The sequence below is a fragment of the Pseudomyrmex gracilis genome, unplaced genomic scaffold, assembly GCF_002006095.1.
Source record: "Pseudomyrmex gracilis isolate BER0280 unplaced genomic scaffold, ASM200609v1 scaffold_1, whole genome shotgun sequence".
Classification (NCBI taxonomy): Eukaryota; Metazoa; Arthropoda; class Insecta; order Hymenoptera; family Formicidae; genus Pseudomyrmex; species Pseudomyrmex gracilis.
The window spans coordinates 791092-803840 of record NW_018020585.1 but is presented as its reverse complement, the minus strand read 5'-3'; the positions used below and the strand labels follow the sequence as shown (position 1 = coordinate 803840).

Sequence of the window (12749 nt, the reverse complement as noted above, 5' to 3'; positions counted from 1 at the left end):
TCTTCCCCTTTCCCACTTCACCTATATTTTCAATCTCCGGTCGAAAATGTTATTTTTCTGTGACTTCTCGGCACGCTGCAGCGCGTTTTTAGTCACAAGCAGAATGTACAAAATGCCATCCATTTCACGCGCGCATGAGCGTAATGTTATTTCCGTTTTCGAGGCACACCTCTCGAGTATTGTGAAAACTAAATATTTTAAATGCATCACAATTGGAACACATATTTGTACGATTCGAATCAATCTCCATATAAATTAGACTATAACAAGTTATAAACTTGACGCCTTGACCGATGGTTTACCAAGATAACGATTGGTGTTACCGTCCACAACATTGACAACAGAACGTACTTGTATGAGGGACTTTCGCGGTTGGGGTGTTAATTGGAAACTGCAACGGGCGGAAAGACGCTTGAATGCACGTTGGAATCGCGGGAGTGACCGCACTTGTGCATTGTTCACGCGACGAAACGTGTCACGGTTGGGCCGCCATCCGCACGATCAGAGACACCATTCGCTTCCGCAGTGCGAAACACTCACGGTACGACGTTCTTGGTCTGACCCGAAACCCTGCGGAAATTCGGGCTATTCTCGCGCGAGACGCTCTTCGAGACATCCACACTATGCTAGCACCCGTTCGGATGTTTGTGGCGAAAAAGAATCCTGTCGAATTCGCAAGGATGTACGAGCGACATCCGATTGAAGCTAACAGAACATGTCGAAACGATCTATACGAAAGAAAGCATAATTTGAAATTCTTTAGACCGCCGGCATGGCATTGCTATGAAGACGCTAATATTATATTGTATTTTGGAAAAGAGTTCTTTTTCATCTGGCTTGACTTGTGAGACAAAATATTTAGAAAATCTAAATATGTTGCTGGACGGTGTAGTTTAGCTTTCGAATCCGCCGTAATCTGAAGTACATTTACTTACATTTACGTGATTAGCTCAGTAACAATGCTACTGTATTGAAAGATTTTTGCAATTAGACCTCAAAAATGTAACTAGCGATGTGAAAAACCCCTAGAAACACTATCTTTCAAAATTTGAAAATTTTATAAATTTTCACTTCCGTTCTCCGCCGGCCTGGAGTCGATCGGAGCCAAGTAAAACCTAGGATAGAGAGAACACTCCACGTAATATACTACACTCTAATTTATATACAAATTTATATACAAATATTGCGGGAAGAATACTATGTTTTTAATAACGGGAAAATGCCGGCGATCTAAAGGTTAAGCGAAAAAAAATTAATCTTTTTTCATAACCGTGTCGCAATACATCCGTGATATGACCTTTTAAACGGATCGTGCGAATTGTAGACTCATTTGGATTTCAAAGGTAAAGTTTTTTTCTACGTTAATAATGCGGTAATAAAATCGTGTGTCGTGTAACGCGCGATTATCGAACGACCGACTGACTTAAAAGTATCGAATTCGGTAAACGTGCCGGCATTAATATCCTGGAAGATATTCGTGAATTAAAATTCTTTACTCTTTGAAAACTATCGGTGTGGTATAAAAATGTAATTCGAAAGTACGCAATGTCGTAGCCGTAACTATTAATATTCTAGACCATCGCGGGCTACGTGTACTGGAATTTCGACGTGACATTGCGTCGACAAAAGCGGATTCTCCTCAGCAAACTCGAACCCACGAAATCCACCAGCGACTCGTTCATTTCCGTAGAATTCCCCGCGACATCGAGGTCTCCCGTTGTAACGCGCGCGCAAGCATACTGTTCTCTCCGTTCGCATTATCCGTGCGAGAACCAATTTCGTAGCCTAATTTTGACTGGATTATCCTGTGTAACAGGATTAGAGCATCTTACGATCTATGTATTCTTACGTAATCTTCGTATACTATGCTACGTATACATTATTCAAAACAAAATTAACTTCGTAGGTACACAAAAATTATTTACTGCTTCCTTCGCAGACGAAAAATTTCTCGCGTTTTTTTTATTCATTTATAGTGTACCTTTAATTCTCAGTTGTATCCGTACAGTATTAATTATAGATAAGCAAATAATTTCATGAGTCTCAGTATTACTAATTGAACAAACAGTAGTAGGAAATTTAGTTTGCAGTCTCATTACGTATGTAAATGAAGATCGTCATTTTGGCACACGCGTGTGATATTACGCGCGCGCACGCGTAGACGTCTTCGCTTTACCTCGCGACATTTCACGCTACGTCGAGCCTGCCGCTCGTTTGAAGTCTACGAAATTGGCTGCGCATCCCGTTAACAGGCTCCGCCGACGAGATGAATTCTTGCACCCTCTTCCCTGTTTGTCAAATTTTTTTTCTCCCTCCCTGTTTATTTCTGTGTGCACGTGTTGCTCTCTCTCTTTTTTTTTTAATTTTCTTGTCAAAGACGATTCCGCGCTTCATGCATAAGTATATAGATCAATATCGGAACGGATTTCTCATTTATCGCCAGAACGATTTCGAAGATTCGTCTCATCGTTCTAATCCCGAAACGAGTTTCAGTGATATTCGAACAAATTAACGGGAACAAAGTAACAAACGGACTTGATATTTCTTTGATGTTGACGAACGACTACGTGTCCATATTACGTGATAAAATGGAAAAAGAAGATTTGAAGTGATGCCATCCTTGCTTTCTGCTTTCACAGTAAAGTAGCTTGTTCTTTATTTTTGTGATTACCTAACCGTTATGTTCGATCATTTTTTATAAAAATCGATGATTAAGTAGAATCGATCTGTTGACTTTGTGAACTGAACATTTGAATCTTCAGTATCTAAAGAAAGTTCTATGTTTCATATGAGAGTGAAAAAAAAAAAAAGAAATTTTGAGTAACTGAAAGGAAAGTCTCTAAATTATTCTCTTTATATAAAACAAATTTGTCATTCTACATTCTCTCTCTACTTAGTATTCTTTTTTTTATATCATAATATATTTATTTAAATTGCCAATGAAATAAGTTTCTCATCGTGCGAGTTAAACTCCATAAAATATTCTCAATGATAATCAAATCGGCATTATTTATTTATGTAATGTTATTTCTCCCCTGTGTTTTCACGATACAATCTCTTCAGCGTATAGCACTTGATTGTTATCGCAAACCAAGATCTCGAGTCGTGCCAACCTTTATGGAAATTTCCCGAAAACAAACGACGCCGACGTCGGGAATTCGTTAATGTTCATTTTCCACGGTACGTGCTGTTTTCGAAAAATCAACCGTTCTTCCATCTACTTGATGGTGTGTACATTCCCCTTATAACCTTTGCAGATAAACATTCTGATGAGCAATCTTCCACATCGAATCACTTCCACGTCGATCGTACGAACGTTAGAACTTCAGAACATGGGAAACTTGAATCTAATTCACCCTCTGTACTCCTTTGTTCCAACCTACCCTATCCTACCTAAACCAACAGTATCCTTCAGCACCTCCGCGCGACCCTTCTGTACACAGAAGCGGAGTGTCTGGACACGCAATTTGTAATTCTGGTGGAACTCATCGGAGGAGAACGGGCGTACCGAAGAACTGCCGTTGCATAATTTGTAATTCCAAAGAGTACCGAGCGAAGTCTTAGCACAACGCTCGCGGTAATGTGGAAGAAAAGGCGGCTCAAACGATAGAAGGATTGATGATAGGGAAAGGAACTTGTTTCGTGCGTTAGAAAAGTGTACAGTTATAGTTTTTAAATGTTTTCTGTGAGATTTTTTAATCAGTAAATATATTTAAAAATAATTATTAAAGATCGTCAAAAATTTTGAGAAAAAAAACGCGCACGCGAGAGAAACGCGAGATCTACATGTTTGTTGTTCACGCGACAAAAACTAATCCTAAAGAGACTGCACGCAATATTCACCGACGGAAGTTCTCACTTGCTGAAGTAGACGCCAATAGATTAAAGCATAATAACGAAATAGTTATTCCGCGCGACCCGTCTTTCTCCGGCTAGAGCCGGACGAAGGAAAGAAGAGGTCTTTTCGAATTAGGTGGCGGACTCCGATTTGTTATTCAAAATTTCCGCGGAAAGGCGTCCGCTTGCTCGCGCTTCCGGCTATGTTCGAACGTAATTTCCGTTCCACGTAAAGCTTTTATCTCCGACTCGGTAACGTCGCGTTTGTCAGGTAAACGCGAAGAGCTTTATCCGAAACTTGCAGAAACGCATGACATGGATATAAGATGATTTGTAAAAATTCGTAATTTATGATATGCTCATGCAATAAACATGTATAACAATTTATTCACTTAATACATAATATTTTTAATACACAGAGGGTATTAAATTTTTGTTTACATGTTTATCTTTTATTCACTTAAAATATAATTATATGACACACACAAATATCAAACTTTTAATATAAAAGACATTTTATTCTTATCGTTTAATGCAGTCTATTTCTTATTCCGCAACAGAATCCTCCTTGTTTAATTACTTATTCATGTTAGGATTAACGTTGCCAGCGAAAGCTGCGACGACCGGGAAAAGCGCGCGGGAATATCGCAACATTCGCGTCACGGGGCCGTAATAATATACGACGAAGACGTTTCGCGTTTGTGGACGTTAACGCGAATATCGCGCCGGCGTAAACAAGAGACGCGGAATACGCGTTTGCCTGCCTTAATTCGTGAAAGAGTTTCACTCGCGGCTTTTGTTTCGTGGGGTGCGATATTGCATTTCCATCTGGCGGTTGACGTTATCGCGTCAAGATTTTCAGACTTGTCGTGTGCTCGTTACAGCTCTCCCGTTAGCGGAGTATCCGAAGGAACGGCTCACCTCCGCCGATAAACGCGAGAGCTCTTGAGGTCTGCTTCACACACGCGCACACATGCCCGCCTATCACCACCACATTTCGAAAAATACAATCGTTTTTCTCCTTTCTCATTTAGTACTTCATGTAGTAATTGTTATAGCGCTAAAAGTTAATTATCATTAGTGCGTTATCATTACCAGCTGATTCGTATAAAAATCCGCATGGACTTTTGTGAATCGACCTTTACACAGCAAGATGCGTGTACGAAGTGGCACCTAGAGGGCGAATTTATGGATCGCCTGCGAAATTGAAAGCGTGGAGGCGGAGAATTATTAGAACGCCCGAGTTATATATATGTATGTATAGGTATATGTGCGCTCGAGTAGATTCTTGCTCGTGACAGTTCGCCGCGAAGAGTGTGCAGCAAGAATTTGCAAATACCGCGAGGGTAGACCGGTAATTTCAGGTGACTGGATTCGAGTTTGCGTCGAGATAACACCGGATTAAATAATCACTAATGATTAAAGGTTAAAAATAATATACATTATTAAACTGGAAAATCACACTTTGTTATCAAATAATAAAAAATATTGTAAAAAGTTCAAAAGTTTATAAACTGACGTAATTATCAGTTCAGTAATAGCAAAATTAACTATTCCAAGCCAGAAAAAGAGTTATAACGTTTAGTTTTTCAATTATTAAATATGCAATTTTGTTTTTTCTCATGACTGCTCTTACCTTTGATATGTATTTTTTGCTTTATTCCGTAGTTGAAATAAAAAACTTAGTTCTCTTTTTTGTATACAAAGAACAAAGTAAAATAAAAAATATACATATTAGAGAAGGTAAACCAAATACGAGAAAATCACTTTAATTAAAATACATATACATATATGTGCAAAATTTTAATTAAAACACAACTTTTCGCTTCTGTCAAACCAAATTTCAAGTTAAACTTAATTTTAAGCTAAATTTCGGCCACTCTACTAATAAAACAATTTCGAGATTGTCTAATTAGCAAACATAAAAAGCAAAGGTAATTATTTTGTAAATAACTACTTTAATCAAAAAGAATTACAATGAATACATAAAAGGTCAAATACAACGAAATGTTTCATTGACGTGTCGGATCAATAAACGGCTTTTCTACTGAAGTGACTTTTTTACTCTGATTGTGAGTTCTATTACCGTTCACTCACTAAAAATACCTACATATTTCATTTAAAAACTATTCATTGCGCATATGTGCGCAAAAATATAAGTTTTAAATTTTATATTATTAATAATCGCATCAGATATTATCATTAATAATCGCGTATTGACTTTCCATTTTCGAGGTCCGCGAGCTTTCGACGCGATGACACATGCGATTGTATTTATATCGACACGTGGTTTCAATCATTCAACCGAAGGCAAGGGTCCTCTCTGAACAATATGGCACCACTTAACCGTGCGGCAAACACTCGACGCCTTTTACTGCGTTTGCGGCTATCTGCCACGCGAACGACGCGGGAAAATGTGGGCAGAGCGCGTGCGAAAACGGTCGCGAGAGCAGCGGCGTGCTGACAGATCGGAAAAGCGAGAAAGAGAGGAAAAGAGCGGTCGAAAGGCCGTGACTGGTCCATGTCGCGTTTCTATCGGGTATCACGTTTCGCAGTATCAATAGAAAAAAAAAAACACGGCATACTCGTCGGACGATGTAGGAGCACTTCCGAATGAGCGAAATTCGACGTCCTTTTGCATCGACCATCGTAATTGCGGCGGTCGACGGCATTGTGCTACGTGTCGCGTCCGCCTCTGCGCTATAGTTTTTCGCGAGTACCTCGCGTGTTCCAACTCCCCCGTTGTTCGTCCGGAAGAGAAGCTCGTTCGGGAGAATTAAATCGTTCGATGTACGCGTTCGAGGGAGGAAAAAAAACTCGGTTGTGCCGAGTGCGTCTGGCGATTATCGAAGTGAATACGCGAAATGAAACAATGACGGACGGGTGAAATCAGAAAAACTCAACGAACCGTTTAATGGCGAATTGTTGAGCATTCTCCCGTTGAACGTAAAAAAAAAAAAAAAATCGAATTAATTTGTTAACCAAACTTGAAATTCTTTTAATGACTACCAATTGCAAGTGTCGCTCTCGAAAAAATAGGATAATAGATAATAAAAATAAAAATTGCAACATACGTATATGCTAATGTATCAAATAGATTCTCCGCGTAGTATGTGAAGAGAGTAATGTATGTGTCGGCGCGCTTAAGAAAGATCTACTGCAACTATGTTCTTTTATATCAGCGACGTGAAAGCGCGAGAGGTAGCTCTGGAAGCCGCAACGGCGCGAAAGGCAAAGATTCGCACGAGTTTGGGCCGCCTAAGCGCTTCTTAAAACTTCCCCTAGTCGTAGCCGAGTGCGCCTCGCGAGCGGGAGTGCAGTGGCTTTGGTTCAAGTGCTCGGACGACTCGGGTTCTCTCACGGTCTCTCTCTCTCTCTTTCTCTCTCTCCCTCCGCACCGCCGAATAGTAGTACTCTTCGTCTCCCCTTTGCCCGGGATGCACCCTTCAACATGCGAGACGTATACGAGAGTGTGCACTCAAAAGTGTATTCACTCACGTAGACACCGAGGTCTTGATGTCTTTACGCGAGTCGGGACGTAAAGACGCATTCACACCGACGGAGATATTCCCAGGATGCCCGTCTACGACGATTTACGGACGAAAATAAAAGGAGAATAAGGCTCTTAAGGATTTCTTGGACGCTCGTCAAAGATTTCTAGATTTTCGCAGAGAATTTCTCTTTCAACTATCACGTTCTACGTGTTCTCGACGTTAATGCTTCTCCGAGCGCTATGTTTTACGACGGTTTGCCTTAGTAATATCGCAAACATCGTAATATGCAAGATATATACATGCAAAATGTTTTAAGTACAATAAAAATTCCGCACAAATCTTTCTTCCGACATATTTTGTCATTGGCACGATAATACGTATATAATAAATTTGGTGTACCTTTTCTTGTTCGCGCAATATTTATTTTTTCCAACATATTAATTCCCGATCGAGAATATATATCGTTACATAGTTATACTGTATTTTGTATCCAATTTGCAGTAACCTAAACTCGTAACTATCAGAGTTATTTGGGTAACGAGTTTTCAAATGTGCCAATATCCACAGTAACACTTCCACAATTTCGCAGTGGCGAAGTAAATCTCGCGGAGCTTGAAGCATGACGATCCTTCACCTTCGACTACACTGCGTCTCCGATGATAGGAGGTCATATGTTCTCCTGTCGAAGTTCAAAAGCTTCGATCCAACTTCGAAGTTTCATTGTCATCCGTTACTGTTCAATCTGGAAATTCTCTGGTGTGAAGTGGCGGTGGCCGCGGGCCAAGAAAACTTTCCACGACCGCAAACTTCAAATTACTCGCAATTTAATATTGTACGTTTCGTGAATATTCATCTATTATAACGTCTTAAAATCTGCACTTGTACCAAGAATTTTGATATTCGAAACATTAAAAACGGAGAATTCTACAATTTTGCTTTGAGAAAGAGAGAGAGAGAGAGAGTCGTCTTTAACTTTCTTTTCTCTTTATTATACGTCTTTCACCATTCGAGCAATCTATAGAGAAATTAATTCTTCCTTGCAAACACACATACAAGCATTAAAAGATGAATGTATCTCTTCCGAAACAAAAGGATCTTCTCTTGTCAATACCTCGGGCTTTGACAATTCTATTCTCCGCAAGTTCTTCGCGTTCTTTCGTTTTATCTGAACTTACGATCGATCCGCAAATCTCCCGTTCTCCCATTGACCATATCGGAGACGATTGACGGCCGAATATCGCAACAGAATCAAAAGCCTCTTCAGTTTTGCTGAGAGGAAAAAGACGAACGGTAGAGATATACTCGATAACAGTATAAAGTTGGTAATACAAGATTCAGTTCGAGTGTTCTTACAAATGTCAAGAGAAGCATACGATTCAGTTCACTCGAGAAACCGGAGAAGGACTCTCACGAGTACTTACTGGTACTTCTGTGTTGAGTATGTAAATGCTCAAGAAATATTGAAAATACTGAACGTGATTACCGGAAGAACACCGACTTATTACGTTCGGCGTCTCTTCCGCTCCGACTACGATTAAAGATCTTTTAATTAAAGTCCAGGAAATTTTCCACAAAGTTCCGACTTTTGTCTGAGATAATTCGTCATTCAGAATAAAAAAAAAAAAAAAAAAAAAAAAAAAAAAAAAGAGTAAATTAGATCGCGCGCGCGACGCGCGACAATAAAGCTATAGAATCGATCGGTCGTTTGCGAAGAACACGTCTTTCTTCATGAGAATTAATTTAAATTCTTTTAATTAGATATAAACGCGTTGCTTTGGCGCAGCTACATTTTAATTGCTTTTCTCCAAACGGGATAAGACTATGACACGCAATCTCAAGGAAAAAGAGTAATGTTGCGATTAGATTTCCGATTTAATTTATGAAGGAGACGCGCGCTCTAATTACGCAAACTTCGATATCTTTTTTTTTCTCTCACGCGCTTTTCATTAAAAGCAAGATAAAAAATATGTGATATATATTAGTTATCTATCTTAATATACGGCGCGAATACTCATTAAGTTGTAGACGTAAAAGAGAGCACGCGAATAATTGCATTTGCATGTGAACTCTCTGTGACTCTCCCCTGGCACTTCGATTTGCGCGGATGACCATACGTATTGCATTTAAATAGAATTTTTGATACGGCAGCACGATCTCTCTCTCTCTCTCTCTTTCTCTCTCTCTCTCTTTCTCGAAAACGAATTTTCACCGCACGATGGACGTAGCAACGGTGAGCAATTAAAAATCTGTTATTTCGTAATCCGACGCGTACCTTTAATTTCTCACATAATGAAAATAAGCGCACAATTTGTTAAAAATAATGAGTTTAGTCGTTCAGTGTCTCGGCAAATTGCGGTATTGTACTGCTGTACAATTAGAGAGAGAGAGAGAGAGAGAGAGAGAGAGAGAGAGATGACGGTGTTTAAAAAAACTATCCACCCTGTCGTATAAGGTTCTAAAAGTGCTCACGTTAACACTTTCATAAATGAATGGACACGTGTGTTCGTAGACACCTACCGATAATGGCGTACACGCACTACGGTGCACAGCGGGAAGAAACGTAGCGTGAGCAAATAGATTAGGAATTAATTGTATGTCACGGAAAAAAAAAGTGGATACATGCGATAAGCAAGGCTGATGAATACCCGAACGATTTGAAGCGTGTACCGAGTGACTGCATATAAACTCGCGCCTCTTTGCATGCACGACGACGCTATATAGTAGGTATTATTCCAATCGCGCGTTCGGGTAACTCGACAACATTACTTACGTACATCCGTACGCTAGCCGGCGATCGATCCGCGACCGTTCATGCCGGCACGTAAGTAATATCGCAGTGGATGCGGTTGCACGCGAAATTCACGAGTGAAACGATACGTAAAATGGCGCTTACCCAAGCTGAATCCGGAATCCTTCACATGGATGACCACCATCGGCGTCAGTACCATCACGACGAGGTTTATGACGTGGAACACCATTCCCGGCCCGTGAGCTATGATACTCTACGACACAAAATAAAGAGATACAAGTTACGGTAGGGATCGTTACATGGTGCGTGGTACATCACAAAACTGCGGGAGTCAAAGTTATTATAGAGACAATGATATTGCGACGCAGCAAGTTTCATATAAATATAATATTTTGTAATAAATATAAATATTCTCTTTTTAACACTGCTGATAAAAATAAAAAATTTGATACACATTGCGATTCTGTTTAGCAAATACTAAGTATACTCATGCACCCACACGCTCGCGCGTTTTATATACATTTGAAGAATATATACACGTATGAGTTAAAATGAGCAAGAAAAAAATAACGTTATTCATACTATTTTATATGTAAAGCATGTAACGTTTTGTAGCTGCGAAAGATTATTCATTCGGATAAGTCGGTATAAATAATTGAACGCGACGTAAATGTCACGAAACGTGCAGAAACAGCAGAAATTTATTACAGTTAAATGAGTTACGCGCTGAAATATTTATAATTTTATATTTTTCATCAAGCAAACAGTAATGTTTTTCTGTTTGCGCTTCCAACGTGCTCGACTGAAAATCTACAGGATTCTGATACGTGTAAATCACTGCCACGTTGGTATGCGTGATATGTCGGAAGCGAGATGTAATCCGGCACACCTGCGGCAAAATTTATATAAAGTTAAACGTTGTTACAGCACAATAGTGGATTATTTAAACTTTTGTCTCACGTTACAGTATGGTGGATTGATTGATTGATAAAATGTGAACATGATATCATTTACCATTTGTATTATTAATAATAAAAAATTTCAAGATAGTATTACCAAACGAACATAAAAAAAACTCTCTATTTTCCGATCGTTAGTTTTATATAGTACTAAACGCAATGCGTTACAAGTGCGATATTGATTTTACGCAATTTTTGTACATATAATTCCGAAATATCAAAAATATACGCAATATATTTGAGTTTCTCAAACTATCAAGCACAAATCACAAGTGAAAAATCAGTAACGCGGAAAAGTAATAAATATTGATTAGAAGATTATTGATTACTAAGATTAAATACCCTCGAGTTTCGATGTTAATCTCTCTTTAAAATGCTATTTTTTAACTATGAGAGAGAGAACAAAAGAAAAAAAGATGATCATTAATAAATTAATATAAATATTCAATGTTAGACAATTTATAAATATTAAGTATAAAAATTATAAATATTTAAGTGTGAGATTAATTATTAGGACAAAACGCATTACAAAAGAGCCAATATAAATCACCATCGTCATCAGCGCTCACAAAATTGAATCACATTATTTCATATACGTGCGAGATCGCACAGTTGGCTGAGCCTCTCTGTTACAGGATTCAATAAAAAATTACACACCCGTCTGGGACAAAAGGTTAATTATTTAAACGCGCTGTCAGACCAGTTTGACAAAGTATCGTATGAGCGTGATTTATCACCGGCGAGTTATTATGGCGCGAAAACAAACGCCGATGTGTTCGCGGTGAGAAACACTCGTCGTTCGGAAAATATATTTCGTTGCCGCGTGCAGAGCGCGCATTGTGTGCTGCAAAAAAAACCGGCGACTCACCCTTCGTTCGCGCACTTCGCGAAGTTTTGTACCTAAAGTAATTATCTCTAAAGGCTAAAGATAGATTTCATAAAGAATGCAGTTTTACAGCTCCCTTGGAACTCAGCTGGTGAAGAATGCACGATCTTCGGAGGATCGTTAAGAAGAAATTTCTTCGTCGAAAGCGCGTTGTCTGCCGAATCCTGCAGTAATTAATGAGCTCCGGTCTCTCTCGTGAGATGAAGAAGACTAAAAGAGCTTGGCAATTTACAATACTTCAGTTATTGGCATAATTCACAATCTTAAATGCTCAAATTTCTGTGTGCGCAATGTTTCATATGTGTGTGCGTAAATATTTTTTTTTCTAATTCAATAAAAATGCGAATTATACATATATACACGGTAGAAAGGCAAACAACGTGTGTGTGTGTGTGTGCAACGCGCATGTATTTTTAAAATAATGAAATTGGAAAAATGTGTAACGAACAAGCGATGACGAGCAGCTGCTAACGGTTATAAAAGGATCTCTCGCGATTCAAACATCACTCGGCATTCACAAGGCAACGCTGAAAACGGGCGAAGCTCAACGTTTCCTGTCCGGTCAAATATTTACGCTTGACCCAATTATGATGTACAAAAGAATGCTATGAATTTGATACGGATCCCCGGCATATTGCATGCCTAAACATTTATGCGACGTACACCGTACTTTTCCGCGCGGGAAAATACAGTAGAATTAACACGATTCTCTCGTATTCGTTTCATCATGATGTAAGCTTAATAAGGAGACGAAGAAGGCAAAATTGATGACAAGGAAATTTATAAATGCTTGTCACAATGTATATTTAACGCATGACAGACGA

The 12749-nt window shown here is 39.1% G+C and overlaps 1 protein-coding gene across 1 annotated transcript in view; it reads right to left on the bottom strand.

The window, feature by feature from the left end:
• The window catches only part of LOC109852637 (diacylglycerol O-acyltransferase 1), an 84878-nt gene that overhangs the window by 35200 nt on the left and 36929 nt on the right, over nucleotides 1-12749 (bottom strand). The window contains exon 5 of the mRNA XM_020423977.1: nucleotides 10225-10333. Coding sequence (XP_020279566.1) covers nucleotides 10225-10333 — 109 coding nt within the window. The remainder of the gene's footprint in view (nucleotides 1-10224; nucleotides 10334-12749) is intronic.